The sequence below is a fragment of the Chiloscyllium plagiosum genome, unplaced genomic scaffold (assembly GCF_037043375.1).
Source record: "Chiloscyllium plagiosum isolate Xiang-an unplaced genomic scaffold, Cpla_swu_hap1 HiC_scaffold_20, whole genome shotgun sequence".
Lineage (NCBI taxonomy): Eukaryota > Metazoa > Chordata > Chondrichthyes > Orectolobiformes > Hemiscylliidae > Chiloscyllium > Chiloscyllium plagiosum.
Window position 1 is genome coordinate 12,732,017 of NW_028270158.1, and position 20,567 is coordinate 12,752,583.

The 20,567-nt window shown below is 42.6% G+C and overlaps 1 protein-coding gene across 6 annotated transcripts in view; it reads left to right on the top strand.

Annotated features, from left to right (window-relative positions):
• Positions 1-20,567, top strand: part of grin2aa (glutamate receptor, ionotropic, N-methyl D-aspartate 2A, a) — a 303,951-nt gene that overhangs the window by 112,602 nt on the left and 170,782 nt on the right. For all 6 annotated transcript variants that reach the window (XM_087997681.1, XM_087997676.1, XM_087997678.1 and 3 more), the window contains exon 3: positions 14,445-15,037. In XM_087997681.1, coding sequence (XP_087853807.1) covers positions 14,445-15,037 — 593 coding nt within the window. The remainder of the gene's footprint in view (positions 1-14,444; positions 15,038-20,567) is intronic.

A 20,567-nucleotide genomic window follows, 5' to 3' on the forward strand; every position in this document is an offset into this window, starting at 1 on the left:
GGATGGTGGAGGGGAACTTGCAGGCAGTGGTGTTCCCATCCAAGTGTTGCCCTTGTCAAAGAGATTGAAAACTTGTAAGGTGCCTTGGTGAGTATATCTTTGTAGATAGTACACACTGCTGCTATGGCATGCCAATGGTGAAGTCAGAGAATGTTGAAGATGGTATCTGTGTAACTCATCAAGTGGGCTCCTTTGTCCTGGATAGTGCCAAGCTTCTTGAGTGTTGCTGAAGTTGCGGTCATCCAGTTTTTCATCACACTCCTGACTTGTGCCTTGTAGATTGTGGACAGGCTTTGGAAAATCAGGAAGTGAGTTACTCACTGCAATATTCCTAGCTTCTGGCCTGCTTTTGTAGCCACTGTGTTTATATAGTGAATCTAGTTCAGATTGCTTTAAGATAGTGAAGCATTTCGTGATGGTAACACCACTGAATATCAAGGGCTGATGGGTAGACTTCTCTTGGAGATGATTATTACTTGGCATTTTTACCCTGAGGAACTTCTGAACAGATGGCATAGAATTGGGAAGATCGAACTCCAACATCACAACCATTTTCCCTTTTGCCAGCTATCACTCCAACTGATGGAGTGTTTCCCTCTGATTCCTACTGATACCAGTTTTGCTGATGTTCTTGAAGTCAAACACAGTCAAGTACTGCCTTCACCTCAAGGGCAGTCACTTGCATCTCCTCACTGAAATTCAGCTCTCTTGCCCAGAGTTGGGCAAGGCTGTATTGAGGTCAGCATTTTAAAGTGGCCCTGGCAGAACATAAACTGAGCATCAGTAGCAGGTTGTTGCTAAGTATGGCACTTGATTGCACTGTCAATAACACTTTGCACCACTCTCTTGATGACTGTGAAGATGAATGGCACTGCCAAATCTATGAAAATTGTGGAGAAACATCCAAAGTTTTCAAGGAACTGTCTACAAAAATTCCTCTTTATCTCTGTCTTAAATCACCGTTTTAAGACAAAGATGTGTAGGAATTTCCCCTCTGAGGTTAGTGAATCTCTGGAATTCTTTATCAATGAGGGCTGTTGAGTATACTCAAGGCTAAACAGATATTTAGTCAGTAAGGAAATCAAGGGTTATGGGGGAAGAAAGTGAAGTTGAGCATTATCAATTCAGCTATGATTGCATTGAATGGCAGAGTGGACTCGATGGGCTGAATGGCCTACTTCTGTTCCCCTGTCCTATGGTGTTGAATTTAAAAGAAATCAATTAGGAAAAAGTGAGGACTGCAGATGCTGGAGATGAGAGTCAAAGAGTGTGGTGCTGAAAAAGCACAGCCAGTCAGGCAGCATCCGAGGAGCAGGAGAGTCGATGTTTTGGGCATAAGCCCTTCGTCAAGAATGAGGCTTGTGGACAAAGGCAGCCGAGAGATAAATGGAAGGGGGGATGGGGGGTTGCGGTTGGTGTGTGGCGGCAGTGGTGGGGCTGGGGAAAGGGAGCTGGGAATGCGATAGGTAGATGAAGGTGGGGTGAAAGTGATGGGTTGGAGAGGAGGGTAGAGCAGATAGGCGGGAAGAAAGATGGACAGATAGGGCAGGTCAAGGGGGTGGCGTTAGGTTGGATGGTTGGGACTGAGATAAGGTGGGGGAAGGGGAAATGAGGAAACTGGTGAAATCCGCATTGGTCCCATGTTTTTGGAGGGTCCCGAGTTGGAAGATGAGGCGTTCTTCCTCCAGTAATCGGGTAGTCAGAGTTTAGCAGTGGATAAGGTCCAGGGCCTGCATTTCCTTGGCAGAGTGGGAGGGGGAGTTAAAGTGTTCAGCCACAGGACAGTGGAGTTTGTTAGTGTGGTGTCCCAGAGATGAAACAATCCACAAGTTGATGTCCTGTCTCCCCAGTGTAGAGGAGACCATATCGGGTGCAACTGATACAGTAGATGATGTGTGTGTAATGTTTGGTTTTGCAGCATTCCTGGTAATGTAAGTTATTGTAGGATTTGTGCTGCATGACTGATTTGCCAAATTATCATTTTCGCTATGGGTACCTATCTAGAGAGCATACTGATGTAACTCCAACAGTTTATAGATTACATATGTTTATTGCATAAGTGATTAAGCAGTTGAGGGGTTAAGCAGTAAACGGAAATGCTTGTTTACATAATGGATTCATTGAAAGAATTTTAATATATTGATTGCTTTTCGTAGCAATCAGGGTATACATTTTCAGTAGTGAAATCATTAAGAGAAAATTACTTTGTTTTCTGTCTGACATATGTCCACAGTGTGGATTTTAGATGAATTGACATGGAGAGGGGAGGCCATGAGGGGTGAAGGGAGATTGGTTAGCGAAATATTAAGATGGTATGTGAGGGTCTGGGAGAGGTATAGCTCGTACTAGGTTATAACTGTGATTTTGGGGCCATGGGTGTGGGTAGAGGGCAAAGATTGATATGAATGTATTGGGAAACATGCATATGGGCACAGAGCATTAGCAAGCATGGGGTGGCATGGATGCAGCATACAGCGTGAGCTGGTGAGAGCAGGGTTTATGTCTTATGTCTTTACCTTTAGTTTTACACAATGTCTGCATCCCCAGCATGTCCCAGGAACTGACAGCCTCCTAGGTTACCTGGCCCTGCTCCCAGTCTAGTTTGTACCCCGAGATTAAAAATAGGAAACATAGGCAGCTATTTTTAAAAGTTGAGTTTGTGGAGCTAGGATTTCTCCCACTTCTTCTCATCCAATCGAGGAATGGGAATCTTGGCTCATGTGTTCACAGCCCAAAAACTAAGCCGGGCAGGTGGTTAGAATGCGGAGGAAGTTTGGATTTCCTCCAAAGAAAAGCTAAGGCCTCAGTTTTCACTCTCTGTCAGTTTGATTCCTGGATTTGCAAACCTGACCCAGGCGCTAATGCTTGGGAATTTCAGATTTTCAGTCCGGGGCTGGGAGGTAAATGGGTGCAGCTGACCCCAGAATGTGTACGGGGGACTTCTGGGCCATAAGCCTGCTACTGTGCCCTGACTCCACATTGAAGCTTTGAGAAAATAAAAGTAAAAATAACCTTCACCAATCACATCCTCCACCTCTCAGGCCCTGTGCCCACTCCGTACCAATACATACCAATGTACCACCATTCCCCACATGGCATCTCACCACCAGAAAGCCAGTCTCTGATCTTCTGCCTTGCCCAATTCCAAGGGCCCTCCTCATGCTAACTTAGTGCCAACTAATGTTAATGCATTCTTCACCCTTCAACTTTACACCAATCAGGTGATAGGTTCAAAACTGAAATGAGGAGGAACTCCTTCTCTCAGATGGTTGTGAATCTGTGGAACTCATTACCCCACAGTGCAGTGGAGGCAGAATCAAGCAATAGACTCAAGAAAGAAATAAAATATGTTTCTGATGAACCACAAGATGATGGACTATGGGGAATAGACAAGAAAGTGGAGTTGACACCAATATATAATCAGCCATGATCCAGTTAAATGGCAGAGTAAGCTTGAAGGGTTGAATTGCCTGCCCCCAATCCTAATTCATAATTCTTAACCATGCTAACTCACCAGTATCCAGCATAGGTTTACCTTAAAATTTATGCTGAAATCAAATAAAGTTCTTAAATGCAGGCTGATGAATTCATTGTTTAATCAATGATTTTTTTCAAAAAGGCTATTTACTGCAGTCAATTCTTTATAAAATCAAACAATGAAATAAATGGTCCATTTCAAAAAGTTTATAAGCAGTTGGAGCCGTCAGTCAAACTGTAAACTGACGTGCACCACACTGTTCCAATGAAGGGTTGTGAAATTAACCATGCAATACTAATCGCATAATGATAGACATCAGGCTTACGTCAATAAACAGTGTATAATAATAAGCGTTGACTTTTTTTTAAAAACACAGCTTTTTTTTCAAATATTTAAATCGCAGGCTTTAATATGCCACAAACACCTTGACAGTTCCCTACCACAACTCTCTTTAATAACTGTATTGATAGTTCTTTTGACAATTGTAATGCCAGTACACTTGACAGTTATCTTGATGGTCGAATGGATTTCTGCGCTTCATACATATGAGCATGCCTGCTTTTAACAATCTTAAAGGGCACCTTTCCTCACACAAATGGCACTTAAATACACATAATAATGGATTCAAGAACAGCTCCCTCCCCACTGTCATTAGACTTTTGAATGGATCTCTGAAATTTTAAATTTAATGTTGATCTCGCTCTTTGTGCCCCTTCTCCACAGCCGTAACATTATATTCCACGTTCTGTTCTATTACCCTAATGCATTTTGTATGGTATGGTCTGCCAGTACTGCATGCTAAACAAAACTTTTCATTGCACGGAGGTGCACGTGACAATAATAAATTAAATCAAAAAACTTGATCTTCACTGAAAATGCTGAATCAGAAGGCTGTTTTGTCTTTCGAAAACAGCACCTTGCCTCCCCAAGGCTCCAGTGAAATCTTTCTTCCGACAGCAATGTTCTTCAATATCAACCTCCATGATGGTAACTTTTGGAAGTAGACTGTGTATTTATAGCAGACTGGCAAAGGCACTGAGTAGTTAATGTTTTTGAATTTAATAGCATAAGCTGCTTTGTTTTATTTTTTCGGTTGCGGTTTGTGAAGCTGTGGGATTTCTGAGCTGCAGAATTAATGCAAATTTATTTCTGCTCAGCTGAAAAAAAATGTTTTGCTGATTCGTGTTGCTGTTTGTCACAGCAAGAGACAGTAAAATGGAAATGGCAGTGACGGAATGCTCAATGCAGCCAACTTGTTCATTAATAACTAATCACCACACAGGATGGTACTGAGCCAGTCAGGTCAGAAAGACCCTTTGTCTGGTCTGGAGTTGACTGTTTTTGGTCTTAGAATCTTGAGGACATTGAAATTATGAACAGTAAGTGAGGAAAGCTAATGTTGTGACCCTAAAAACAAATTGTCACATTTCATTGCACTCATAGACAGAATTAAAATTCCTTTATGTGAACTTTTCTGGAAATTGTTTCTCACTTAGAGTCACAGAGTCAGAGAGATATATAGCATGGAAACAAACCCCTTCGGTCCAACTCATCCATGCTGACCAGATATCCTAAACTAATCTAGTCCCATTTGCCAGCACTTGGCCCATATCCCTCAAAATCTTTCCTTTTCATCTTTTAAATGCTGTAGTTATACCAACCTCCACCACTTCCTTTGGCAGCTTAGTCCATACACGCACCACCCTCTGTGTGAAAAAGTTGCCACTTAGGTCCAGTTTATATCTTTCCTCTCTCTTCTAAACCTATGCCCTCTAGCTCTGGACTCCCCCACCCCAGGGAAAAGACTTTATCTATTTATCCTAGTCATGCCCCTCATGATTTTATAAACCTCTATAAGGTCACCCCTCAGCCTCCAAAGCTCCAGGGAAAACAGCTCCAGCCTATTCAGCCTCCCGCTATAGCTCAAATCCTCCAACCCTGGCAACATTCTTCTAAATCTTTTCTGAATCCTTTCAAGTTTCACAACATCTTTCCGATAGGAAGTGGCCTAACCAATGTCCTGTGCAGCCGCAACATGACCTCCCAATTCCTATATTTAATGCTTTGACCAATAAAGGAAAGCATACCAAATGCCTTCTTCACTACCTTATCTACCTATGACTCTACTTTCAAGGACCAATGAACCTGCACTCCAAGGTCAGTTTGTTCAGCAACACTCATCAGGAACCTTAGCACTAAGTGTATAAGTCCTGCTAAGATTTGCTTTTCCAAAATGCAGCACCTTGCATTTATCTAAATTAAACACCATCTGCCACTCCTTAGCCCATTGGTCCATCTGATCAAGATCCCGTTGTAATCTGAGGTAACCTTCTTCGCTGTCCACTGCACCTCCAATTTTGGTGTCATCTGTAAGCTTACTAACTATATCTTCTATGTTCACATGCAAATCATTTATATAAATGATGAAAGGTAGTGGACCCAGCACCGAGCCTTTTGGCACACCGTTGGTCACAGGCCTCCAGTCTGAAAAGCAACCCTCCACCACCACTTTCTGTCTTCTACCTTCAAGCCAGTTCTGTATCCAAATGACTAGTTCTCCCTGTATTCCCTGAGATCTAACTTTGCTAACCAGTCTCCCTTGAGGAACCTGAAGGCTCATTTACAGTCCATTTTGTTTGGGATTTGCCCTAAACTGACAGGGAAAGCTACTAAGTAGTCTTCTTCATGAGGATTCTCTGTGTTTTTTTATTTGTTGGAGGAGGAATACCACAGGCCATCCAGGAGACCAAACTTAAAGGGAAGAAACACCAAAAATTTAGATTGTCTACAGTTACCTAACTACCAGGGAGTATTGTCCCAAAAGACCATTCCCAATGTACTCATGAGGAGCTGATATGTCTTGTGAGGGTGTCTACAGCAGATCTTGGAGCTGATGTTCACTCCAGCATGATCTATTGCTTCAGGGTGATCTACTTTGGAGAGAACTCTGCAGTGATTTGGCCAAGAAGAAGGACAGCATTCAGAAGGTTTTGTAATGATTTTGTACTTAGCTAAGTTGGCTGAATGGCTGGGTTTGGAATACAGAGTAACATTAACAGTGTGGGTTCAAGTCCTGCACTGACTGAGGTTCCTCCTTCTTGACCTTCCCCCTTGCCTGAGGAGCGGTGATCATCAGGTTAAACCATAACAACTTTGCTTTTTACTTTACATGGTCACCATTATGTAGCTTTACCCAGTTGGCAAAGATGAAAATTTTACCCTATTAAATTTTCACATAGTGATCAGAAGTCCTCACCTTAATTATTCAATTTTCCACCTAATGACGACAGTAATCACTTTTAGATAAGATCTTACATTGTTCTGTTGGTAGAGATTATAATATCTCCATAATGATGTATATCATTTCCAACCTTGATTACCCTGTCCCTCTTAATGGATGAATAATTCCAACAGCTAACATGGACAAAAAAGTGATAAGAGTTATAAATCTATTGAGATAATATATTGTTCCCTTCAACTTGCTAATGTTCATAAAGCAAGAATAATTCATCCCATTCATGCTAATATTTCTGTCCTGGCCTGCTGCACAGTTCCACTGAAGCACAAAGCAAGCTTCAGGAACACCACAAAGGCACTGTACAGCGAGAGGGCTCAAGATTAAATTCAATAACTTTAGAAACTGACTGTATTATGTTTGTTCGCCATTTTTCTTACATCTTTCCCCCTTCATTCCCCTGTTGTTTTCATGCCTTGTTTACTTTGCACTGAGTAGAGGGGACTAATTTGATCCCTTTCACACCTTAATTTTACATCTCTTTTTTTTCTCCACTACTATCAATCTCTTTGTCTCCACAACAGCCAATCCTCTAGCTCCTTCTCTGCCTCTGTCAAAAAGAATAAAAAATAACCTATTTTCCATCACCTGTCAGTTCTGAAGAAGTCATACTGGACTTGAAATTTTAACACTGTTTCTCTCTGCACGGATACTGCCAGCCCTGCTGATTTTCGCCAGCATTCTCTGTGTTTGTTTCAGATTTCCAGGATCTGCAGTGTTTTGCTTTCATTACCACAAAGTTTGCAAGGATGGTGGACCCCTCTTATGGACATCAATGCTCATTTGTGCCACAGCTTGATCATAATTTTGTGTTTCTCAGACTTTGTCAGATAGAATTGGATTTGGCCTGCTTAAAGTTGTCTCATCACCCTTGTCATTTTGTTTGAGAGATTTAATGAACTTGGCATAATATTGCATGAAGCTGGTGTCAGCTGGAAACCTTAAGAATGGAACTAACTGACTGAGAGATACAGACATCTGATGATGGGCCAACTTTAGTGGGGGAGATTGACTATACTGACAAGGCACACAAAGCTATGGGCCAAGTGCTAGAAAATGGGATTAGCAGAATTAAGTGGTTGTTTTTGACTGGCACAGACTCAATGGGCTGAAAAACCTTTCTCTGCACTGTCGACCTCTACGACTGTATGACAAGAAAAAGTACAATGAGATGGTCACCCTCCATCTACCAAACCAACTCTAAATTACAGCATCCCACAGGTCACATCTTTCCATTGAGAAGGTGAACACGGTCCATTCAACACATCACACACTGGGGAGAATCTTTCTTGGTCTTGAGGTGCAGGGCCAACGATGAGAAATTTGGGGGAATATGCTGAGAATGAAAGGTGGCTCAGTGGTTAGCACTGCTGCCTCACAGCACCAGGGAGCCAGGTTCAATTCCAGCCTCGGGTGACTGTCTGCATGGACTTTACATGTTGTCTGTGTGGGTTTCCTCACACAATCCAAAGATGCGCAGGTTAGGTAAATTGGCCATGCTAATTTGCCCATAGTATTCAGAGATGTGTAGGTTCAGTGCATTAGTCAGGGGGATGGGTCTGGATGGATTACTCTTTAGAGGATCAATGTGGACTTGTTGGGCCAAATGGCCTGTGTTCACACTGTAGGGTTTCTATGAAATGATATTTTCTCCATCAAGAAAAAGATGTCTAATTTTCCATTTATGATTTCAACAATTAGATATTGCCAGCAAACAACAAGGGTCCTCATTCCACACATTTGTACTTATGACTGATAAATTTTGCCTCCATTTCAAGGGGCTGAATGGCCATTCCTGTTCTTTGAGCTTGTTCAAAACACACTCCTGAGGAAAATCACACAACGTCATAGTAATGTTCATCAGAGCTGTTGAGAGCTTGGCAAAAAACTCATGCTGGTACTCACCCACACACTCCCACACGACCCATCCGGCGACCTTGCAAATTATTCAACATATGGGAAGTGTTTAGTGTCTTATTGTCTCTACAGCACAGATGTATATTGCTTACATTGACCTCCAATACAATGTCGTGTTGATCTTAATTTCATTAAAATATAATTGCATCACATGTTGTACATAATTGCACATTCCTTTATCGAGACAGTTCAAGAAAACAAAATGATGTTGAAATTGAGCTCAATATTTCAAGAAAGACAGTATGTGCAGATTATACAATATGCGAGTTCACAGAACAGGTTGAAGACCAAGAACTGAGACTTGCAAATTTCTCATTTAATGCAAAAAAACTTAGTACTTTAAGAATAAGATTACATATGCAAAAAATGTAAAATGTCTTTGGAACTGAATATGGACGATGTGAATGGGCAAAAAGCTTGGAAGTGGTTATTAGGAAGGGAAAATATTTATTTGCAATAACGGAAAAAGTCTATTGGGTTTGATAACATCCAATTTGCATTGCAAATTTGCTACAATACAGATTGTATTGAGTCAAATCCTGCAAAATGTGTTATGTGCAGTTTCTTTGCCAATGTGCTGTGCCTTACTAAACCAAGATCTGCAAGGTACAGGGTTTGGAATGAGTGACTTGCAGATGCTCAGTTTAGTCTTCCAACAATTAATCAAATAGGAGCTAGAAACACACATCAGAAAGTTGACAAAAAGCCCTGGAAGATAGTGAGTACAATGTATGCTTCAGAATTTTACGTTCGGGGTAATTCACTTAATATTTCCTGCAGGGTAAGCTGCTGCCAAGTATTGCTCATTTCTATTCAAAGTTGTTTCAACTTCTGTGCAAGAAGGCTCAGCGTTTATCCGAATCTTCAGTTCTGAAGAAGATTCATAGCAGACTCAAAATGTTAACTCTATTCCTCTCCACAGATGCTAGCAGATCTGCTGAGTTTTTCCAGCATTGTCTGTGTTTGTTGCAGATTTCCAGCATCTGTATTACTTTTCTTTTATCATTAAGTAGATCCTAATTGACTTGTTTCAAATTACGGAGGGCTTTAATAGTTTAGATGTCGCAACATATTGCTACTTGTGGGGATTTGCAAAATCAGTGGTCATGAATATAAGTTTGTCAATAATAAATGCAATAGGGAATTCAGGAGAAACTGCTTTACTCAGTGTTGAGACTATTAAACTTGCCACCGTATAGTCATAGAGTTGTACTGCACAGAAACAGACCCTTCAGTCCAATTGGCCCATGTGGACCAGGTATTCTAAATTAATCTTACCCAATTTGCCAGTATTTAGCCCATATCCCTCTTAACTGTAAATGTGTTGCTGGAAAAGCGCAGCAGGTCAGGCAGCATCTAGGGAACAGGAGAATCGACGTTTCGGGCATTAGCCCTTCTTCAGGAATGAGGAAAGTTGGTCCAGCAGGCTAAGATAAAAGATAGGGAGGAGGGACTTGGGGGAGGGGCGTCGGAAATGTGATAGGTGGAAAGAGGTCAAGGTGAGGGTGATAGGTCAGACTGGGGTGGGGTCGGAGAGGTCGGGAAGAAGATTGCAGGTTAGGAAGGCGGTGCTGAATTTGATGGATTTGACTGAGACAGGCTGGGGGGAGGGAGAGGCTGGGGGGATCAAATAGGAGCATATCCCTCTTAACCCTTCCTATTCATGTACCCATCCACATACCTTTGAAATGTATTTGTACCAGCTCCAGCACCTTCTCTGGCCACCTCCTGTACCAAAAGGAGTAACTGAAGCAAATATTATGGGTGGAATCTGATTGAGGCCTGAATTACGTGGGCTATGGCAGGATCTGCAACAGAATTGGACAAGGTATCCAGTGGGGTCCATCTCGATGTTGGGAACCACTTGCTGTGTCTTTTTCTTTTACTCAGCAGTGATGAGTTGCCATTTCATGGGATTATTGCTCATTAAACGCCTTGTTAAAAACACAACACACCTCATTAACGTTTAGCTTCCTAACTTACCAAAAGCTTGACCTGGAAGGCAGAGTGGGCACCTGGGGAACTCAACTTGCAGCTGGCTGTGAGGTATCTCCATGTTGATCAGCACCAACCTGATCATGATCCATAAACACCACTCGCATGCACCCTTCATCCATGGACATTCGCATCTGACCGTGCCACTGCCTCATGATCTTCATGGTGCCTCTCCCATGCACTTGCAGGTTGCTTTCCACCAGCAACTAGTGTTAAAAGGCTGCAACAGGGATAGACTGGACAAGGTTATATCTCAGGGCTGCTCACTTGCTCTCTTCACACTCATTCACTGAGCGTCCACCAGCTTGCTCGCAGCATCCATACGTTGCCTTGTTAACACACTGATGCTGCAGCCAGAGGCAAAGGGTATTAGTACTGCCATATCAACAAGCTCTTTCATGTAGACACCACAGGAAGGCTGCTTGTCAGCAGGGATCTGTCTGGCATCTTGATGTATAGCACACCACGGTTTTTATCTAATACATACAGCCGCCAATGTGGCAAACACACCATCTGTGTACTCAAATAGCTATGTTGGAAAGTGAGTGGGGTCTAGTCCTCAGTCCAGTCAAAGGGAGGATGGGAGGTGGCAGGCTCCATTGTTGGTCAAGGTTCCTTGTATCATCAGTCAAGGGCTCAGTCCACGCAAAGCCCCAGGAGTTTGGCCATGGTCAGTCATCAACTTGGGCCAGTTACAGTCAGGGGACCTATCCAGCGTCAGATTGAGGAGTGGGCAGCAGTCCGTCCTGTAGGGCCAGCAGCAGCAGTCAGGGGAATCATGCCTTGTTAGTCAGAGAGCTGTAAAGACAGTGGCTAGGGTCTAGTCAGTCATGTCCAGGGGCTGATCTTCCAAGTTGGTCAGAGGTCTGTGGCAAATGCAGTTCTGGATGTCTGTCTGTTGAATATTAAGGAGGGTGCAAGGTGGGGGCCTTTGGGGCAGCATCGGAGTCATCCCAAACAGGGTTGAAGTGTTCGAGGGGATGTGGAGCAGAGGCATTTGCAGAGATGGAGACAAGGATGGCTGTGGGGATTACGCATTGGATGTGACAGAATAGCATCATAGGGCGGTACAAAGTTAAAAATCACACAACACCAGGTTACAGTCCAACAGGTTTAATTGGAAGCGCACTAGCTTTCGGAGCGACACATAGGGCGGGGTAGGCTGTGACAGAGGAAACTTAGTGGCAGTGACCACCACCCTAGTCTCCACTGTGGGAGCATAGAGGAGCAGGGTGGCATCATTAAGTTGTAATGTCAGGGTTCAAGGGTATGGTGGACACTTGGATGCAAAGTTCAATATAGTGGAATAGAACATTGGAGGGAGGGGTGGAAATGGGCTGTCAGGATGGAAAGGGGTTATTGAGGCTTGGGGTGGCGGGGGTTGGGGGGCACCTGGTGACCAGATTGGACCCAGAATTAATAGTGCTCACTGTGAGCTAGCTTCCCTGCCATCACTCCCCATTCTCTGGAAGCGCACGTTCAACACCCAGGGTGGGCTAAGTCACTGTTAGTTTGATGGGAAAATGTGTGAGACTTTGTCTAGGTTGGCCACAACAAAGATTTTGAATTCTTTTTACAATCCAGCCATATCATACTTTGAGTAAGTTGACATTGGCTGGTTCAAAAGATGGACGGTAATTACAAGATCTTCTTGAATGAAAGAAAGAAGAGTTTTATTGCTTAATCCTGAGAAAAATAATAAGATGTGCCAACAAATACACACACAAACACAACGATAAAGTTTATGCAGTTAAAAAAATGTCCTGAGAATCGTTAGGCATCAGGTTTAAAATGAGACCCCAGTTATTTAATTGGTGACTTGTATCCTCCGCAATGACAAAATTTGTAGCTATCTTTGAATTCTTGGTAGATTGATGTTTCTCCCATTTGCTTTGTCATCTAGTCTTTTTTAGAGCCTGAGAGAAAACAGGGAGACAGCTCTCTTTTGTTCTCCTGTTACAAATCTACTTTCCCTCTCTCTGCTCTTCCCAAAAGCAATTGCCTGTTTTCCTTTGTCTGACCTTCTGGATGATTTGCAGTAGGTTTCACACAAATATGTGAAACTTCCAGAAAATTATAAATCGAATAGGAGGCACAGGTCTGATTGACTGATTTCGATCTTTTTGACAGCATGTAATTTTCTATAGACATTGAGTCTTGGTTGTTGATGTTCCCGTGAAGCTTGGCTCACCCTGGTTGGGTATTCACTCCCAACCATCTTAAGTTAGTGTTTTTTGTTGAGGAGCATTGGCATTTAGAGCACAGAAGGAGGCCATCCGGCCCATCACATCTGGTACTAGTCAACAAAGATCTGATTACACTGATTTCATTTTCCAGCTCTTGTAGCCCTGGAAGCTCTGGCAAATCACAAGTGGATATCGAAATGCTGCTAAATGTTACAAGAGTTTCTGACTCATCCAGTCTATCATGCAGTGAGTTCCAAGGAAAAGAATTCTCTGCAACATTCCCTTTTAAGAATAATTTTGATCCGTGAAATGTCCTACATATTATCATCAAACGATGGAAGATGAAACTTGATAGCCCACTTTTACCACTGTCATAACAAATAGTGATGAACCAGTAGGTAGGAGTGCAATGTTAGGTAGCTGTTTTGGATTGAAGGAGCCATCCCTGGTCTTAACATAGGTCAGTATTGGGCACATGGAGCAGGAACCTGGGTTAAATGGTGGAGATCTGGATAGGGAAGCCCTAATTCTGCCTGCAGACTCTACTCCTAATTCTTCAGTTCCCACAAACAAGTTAAAAAATCAAACATTTAACATAGTTGGCAACTCTATTGGCCCCAACTCCTTTGTCCCGCTCGGCTGACTTGCTATGGACACAGCTTAAATAGCAGCCATGCCCCAGTGAGATAGTCAGGGCTGGATCTCTATAATGGATCTGACCAGTTTTTGCAAAATGTCTTTCCTGTCCAGGTTAAAATTGCAGCATGTGAGCAAAGTGTGTGTCCCACATGCGATTTTAACTACCCACTTGTGTGGTGTTTACTGGGCAAGTTGGGAAGAAGCGCACTACAAATCATTGCTTTTTTTTAACCAAAGATAAATTTTGAACCCAAAATGGCTTGGTTCAGTCCTAGCTTTGGTAATTTGGAAGAATTTAAATCCAGACGAAGTCAGGATTCTTTGGATGCAATTTATTTTCATTGACAAAATAGCCCAGCAGTTGGATATGTTTCCATTGCAGCTCTAATGTAATCTTAAACTCATTGACCGTTCAACTGATGCTAACGATTGCTGTCAAAATGCTTTGAATGGATGTTGAGGGGCTCCCACCAAATTACTGGCAGCAGGTTGTAGTGAGAAACATAATGAATTGAAGAAGAATCGATAGCCATAATGGAGAGCACGGTGACTGTTACTAATACAATGCCATTTTACTTAATGAAAAATTGATCTTTGGCTCCATTGGTAAGCAATCCTGTCAACCAAGTTCACTTAAACAATAATGATTGTCAACCAGATTGCTGCATGGAACGTTGACCTATATAGCTCTCTTTCTTCCATTAAGATGTTTTACAAACCTCTTTGACTGTGTTTTTGATCACCTGTGTCCTCGTCTGGCTTTGTTGCATTTTGTCTGAATTACTCTTGCCAAGCACTATGTGACACCTTTTTCAGATTTCCCCAAAGCAAGTTACCGTATCCATTGCATTTTTAATTGACTGCCGTATGTGATGAATTTTATTCACTGTGTTTCATTTTCAATTGTTAAAACACCTCTTCATTCCAATTGCAGGATCAGCAATCAACATTTTTCCAGTTTGGTGCTTCCATTCAACAACAAGTTGGAGTGATGCTAAATATCATGGAAGAATATGACTGGCATGAGTTTTCCATTGTAACCAGCACCTTTCCTGGATACCATGAGTTTATCAGTGTACTAAAAACAATAGTTGAAAACAGTTTTGTTGGCTGGGAGCTCCTCAGCACCATCACGTTAGATGCTGTTGATGGGGATTCAAAGGCTCAAATCCAGTTGAAGAAAATACAATCGTCAGTCATTCTGCTGTACTGTTCGAAAGACGAAGCCATATTTATACTGGAGGAAGCCCGTTCACTGGGCCTTACAGGCTATGGTTTCATTTGGATTGTGCCCAGTCTGGTAACAGGTAACACAGACATCATACCAGAGGCATTTCCAGCTGGGTTAATTTCCGTATCGTACGATGAGTGGGACTACCCCCTGACAGAAAGGGTGACGGATGGCGTTGGGATCATAACAACAGCTGCTTCTGCCATGATGGAACAATATGGATACATTCCGGAAGCAAAAACAAGTTGCTATGGCCAACTGGAGAGGAAAGTTCTTCCATTCCTTTCACTGCACAAGTAAGTTCCTGATGTGCATGCACAATTCTGAGAACACACATCACGCGGTATCTGACATTTCTATATTTACTTTTCTACTAATGAAACACTGTTGGGAATGAAAAACAAAGAAAACAACAGATAATATTTGCAGGACATGTAAGACCTCCCTTAGATCAGAATTAAGCGAATGATTATTGCACATAGTAGAGCTCTGTGACTACAATCGATGGAACATCAGGACCTGTTTCCTGTCTTATTCTGGGTTTCTAATCAGGTAGATGTGGTTGGGAGAACTACTGACTGAAAGGAATTTGAACATGGCTTCAGGGAAAATTCACAGATTCTTTACCTGAGGTTACTTTAGTGCACTTATTCACAGTCAAAGTAAAACAGTAAGAAACCTAGGAGGAAGCTATTGTCTCGTTTGAGCACAGAAACTAGGGTGTAGGGACAACATACCCAGAAGAAAGAAGAGAGGGAATTGTAAATTTGTATGTATATAAAAATAATCTGCTTAAAACATATTTACTAAAAGGTTCGGGGGGAAAATAGAATTGAGTAAAGAAAGATTAAAGACCATTGAATATCCAGTGCATTTGACCACATCTAATTAAGTCATCACTGAATGATACATTTCCTGTGGGCTCCACAAAATCTGAAAGTTCACCTGTGGTTAAAAGCAGCAGCTGTTTTACGCTCTGGAAACATTGTGGAATTTGCTTAAGCGACTAGGCCACTGCCAAGACAGTTATCTTGAGAAGTGTTGACATAGTTTCTACGTTCCTGTGGGTGTTATGATATCTTCTAAATTTATTAGTTGACTTTATTTTTAAAGAAATCTGCAGTTCCGGATGACAATTGTCAACTTGCTTCTGCATCATCTTTCCACTGAGAACGGATGGAATATAATGGCGCCATGATGTCAGCAAATCTTAAGAGAACTTGATGGATGCTCGAAAAGTAAACGCTGTGACGTAGGGGCATGAATGTGGAAATAATTGATGGCCCTTTCAAAGAGGTATCAAAGGCATGCTGGGCCAAATGGTCTACTGTCCTGTGTCGATTTATGAATTATGTAAAAGCAAGACACTGCTGATCATAAAGCATCTATGGAAAGATAATGAATGAAAACTGGTGAGAGGATTCTAAATGATCCCACAAGAGCAGAGAACATACATGCAGGGTGACGTCATTAGACAGGCTGTGAAATTTCAATTGATACTGGGGTTGGCTGCAGGAATAAAGTCAATGGCGTTTTTGCAGTGAGCTGGACTTCATACTGGGCACTGGTTCTGACTAGTAAGATATTTGCATCCCATGAACATTCATTCATGTGAAACCTATTAAAAATTTATATCCTACCTTGAAGATTAGATCATGCATAAAAGTGAGCTATGCACAGTAATCTCATGGCACCTGGTCCACCCACAATTGTGGTGTGCTACAGTCAGCTACATGCAGTTGTGTGCTAGGTCAGCAGCCTTCAATGTGTAATTCTCCAGCACAAGGGAGTGGAGCAGGAGAATGGACCCTTGCATGGAATCTCAGGGTCGGTCAGTGGTAAGGGGTGTTGTGGAGTTGGATTTGAAGGAATGGACATGGTGGGACAGAGGGGCATGGAGGAGTGAAATGGAAAGGGTTTGAGTATCCTGGGTGTGGTGGTGGTGGGTTGCGGCCTGTCAGTCAAGGTAAATAAATATTGGGACCAAAGGGTGTGTCAGTATTGTCCACAAATGTGTCGTAAGATCATAAGATATAGGAGCAAAAATAGACCATCAAGTCTGTCCCGTCATTCGATCATGACTGATTCTCAAACCCAATCTCTTGCCCTTCTCCCTGTAATCTTTGATTGCCTTACTAATCAAGAAGCTATGTCTCTCTCTTAAATACACAGCCTTCTGCACCAATGAGTTCCACAGATTAACTACTCTCTCTCTGAAGAAATCCCCCTCATCCCAGTTCTGAAGGCTCTTCCCCTCACTCTGAGGCTGTGCCATCACGTCCTACCAGTGAAAATATCTCCACCACGTTCACTCTAAGCAGGCCTCTCAGCATGCTGGATGTTTCAGTGAAATTCCCTCTTATCTTTCAAAACTCCATTGAATACCCACCCAGAATCCTCAACCGCTTCTCAAATGACAAGTCTTTCACCTCTGGGATCATTCTCGTAAACCTCCTCTCTACCGTCTCCAAGTCCAGCACATTCTTTCTTAGATATGGGGCAAAAACTGCTCACAATATTCCAAATGCAGCCTAACCAGACTGTTAGACAGAATCAGCAGAACATCCCTATTCTTGTATTTGAGCTCTCTTGAAATGAATACTAACAGTGCATTTGCTACCCTAACTGCCAAGTGAACCTGTGTCCTAAATTAGAACTCCTAAGTCCCTTTGTATTTCAGATTTCTGAAGCCTTTCCCCATTTAGAAAATCATTTATGTTCTATTCTTCATAGAATCATAGAATCCCTACAATGGGGAAACAGACCATTTGGCCAAACAAGTCTGCACCGATCCTCCGAAGAGTATCTCACCCAGACCCATTCCCCTACCCTATTACTTTACGTTCCCTCTGACTAATGCACTTAACCTACACATCCCAGAACACTGTGGACAATTTAGCATGGTCAATTCACCTAACCTGCACATCTTTGGACTGTGGGAAGAAACCAAAGCACCCAGAGGAAATCCACGCAGACACAGGGAGAATGTGCAAACTCCACACAGACAGTTGCCTGAGGTTGGACTCGAATCTGGGTCCCTGGTGCTGTGAGGCAGCAGTGCTAACCACTGAGCCACTGTGCTGCCCTATTCTTCTTACCAAGTTGCATAATCTCTTAATTTCCCGTATTGTATTCCATCTGCCACTTCTTTGCCCACTGTCCTAGCACGTCCAATCCCTTCTGCAGCCTTCCTGCCTCCCCAACACTACATGTCTCTTCACCTGTCTCTGTGTCACCTGTAAATTTCACAATAATGCCATCAGCTCATTCATCCATATCATTAATGTATAATGTAATAGTTGTGGTTCCAACACTGACCCCTGCAGAACTGCATTAGTCGCTGGCTGCTATCCTGAAAACGATCCCTTTATTCCTATTCTCTGCCTTCTGCCAGTCAGCTGATCCTCTATCCATGCCAGTACCTTGCCCCTAACAACATGGACAGTTATCTTATTTAGCAGCCCCTCGTGTGCAGCACCTTGACAAAGGCCTTCTGAAAATCCAAATATGTCACATCCACTGGCTGTCCTTGTGTAATTTCATTCTCAAAGGATTCTATCATATTTAACAGGCATGGCACCCCTTTGATGAAGCCATGTAGACTTAACCCTACTTTACCATACACTTCCAAGTACTCCTACAATTTCATCCTTCATAATCAACTCTGAAATCTTTGCAATGACTGAGGTCAGGCTAACTGGCCTAAAGTTGCTTGTCTTCTGCCTCCCTCCCTCCTTAAACAGGGGTGTTACATAAGCCATTGTCCAATTCTCTGAGACTCTTCCTGACTCCAGTGTTTTCTGAAAGATCACCACCAATACCTCCACAATCTCCTCAGCTGTCTCCTTCAGAACCCTGGGATATAGTCCATCCAAACCAGGTGATTTATCCATTTTCAAATCTTTCAGCTTCCCTCGCACCTTCTCCTCACAAATACACTCACCTCTGTCCAACTGACTGACATTAAGCTAATAAATTAAAACTGAGCATCCTGCTTCCAGTAAAGTGTCATGCTTCAAGTGATTTTGGGGTAAGATTGTGAATAAGATGTATACCTTTATATCACCTGCAGTGATGCAGTGATGGTTGCATAATCAAGCATCTAAAAGGTAAACTGACATACTGACCAAGAGACATGATACAACATCCCACACCTTCCACTGTGATACAGACTGTCTCTTTGTTTTTCTATTTGCCTCTTTCACTTATGCTAAATCATTTATAACTCTTCTCTGCTCACAGCCCTGAAACATTGACCTTGTTTCCTGTCTGCTGTTGCTGCCAGACCTACTGAGCACTTACAGCATTTTCTGTGTCCGTTTTGGGCCATGCTTGCTTTGTTCAGGTTATAAAATAAATGTCGATAGAGTGGTGCAGGTCAGGCAGCAGCCGAGGAGCAGGAGAATCAGTGGGAGAATTAACCTCATTCCTGATGAAGGGCTCTTGCCCGAAACATCGATTCTCCTGCTCCCCGGATGCTGCCTGACCTGCTGTGCTTTTCCAATACTACACTCTCGACTCTGATCTTCAGGATCTGCAGTCGTCACTTTCTCCTGGTAAAATAAATGAACAAGTCCCAACTTGCTTTATCAGTGCACTAAACATTTTGCCATCAGCGTATCTTCCCATATAAAAGCAAACTTGCTGATGGAAAACTGGAATCCTCATCTCTGCTCCAGTTTTATAAACTATGCCATAATCTGCAAACCACTAAAGCACAGCCAGTCTATGTCTGGATTATTCAGAGCCCACTTCTAATGTGATGCAGAAGACAGATGGTACTAAGCAATGTTTGGAGAATTGTGGTTGGAGGGCAAGGCTGATGATTAATGATGATAATTTATTAACACCAAATCATAACATTAGGTTATTTAAATTTTAACTGCCAAGGTGCAAACATCTTATCACATTCGTGTCATAAGCTATTTATTTTTTAATAAAAATATTTGGATTACCATCATGCTTGCTGTTGTGGCAAACGTCTTTGTTTCAAAGGCAGCAAAACAACATGCAGGACATGACATATTGAAGGAAACCTGAAGATTATTGATGTGAAGGCATGTGATAAATGGGAGTGAACAATAGCAGGGGATAGGGTAACACAGTGCCTCACAGCACTAGCGATCCGGATTCGATCCCACCCTTGGGTGACTGTCTTGTGGAGTTTGAGCACTCTCCCCGTGTCTGTGGGTTGCCTCCCACAGTCCAAAGATGTGCAGGTTAGGTGGATTACCCATAGTGTCCAGGGTGGATTAGCCATGGGAATTGTGTGGATCTAGGGGATAAAGTAGGAGGCATGGGGCTGGGTGGGATGCTATATGGAGAGTTGGTGCAGAGTTGAATGGCCTGCTTCCATGTTTTAATGATTCTATGATTTCACTTGGATTGCAGTCATGATAACTTACTCCTGTAATTTCCAAGTGCACTTTAGTGCTGTGACTGACGTTGGTAGATTTCTAGTACAATGTCTGACTGTGAACAGAACCTTTGTTGTTCCAGTGTATGGAGCGTATGATAATGACTGCACTGGGCCTCAGGTACTTTTACAGCAATCTTTATGGACCAGGAAGAATTGAATGCTATTCCAGGTCCTTGCCTGGAGTCCTGGATACCTCCTTGACTCTGCATCCTTCCCTACCCGTAGATGTCCCTCTCTAACTCCGGCACTTCCCTTAAGCTGGGACCACTTCTTTTGATCCAAGTATCACCCTGTTCCTGCTCCAGTCCTAAATTCACCATTACCACTGGTTTCGGGCAAGATATAGATCTTTTCAACCATTGAAATCATCTGAGCTTCAATTGCTTAACTGCTTTCCAGTGAGACCC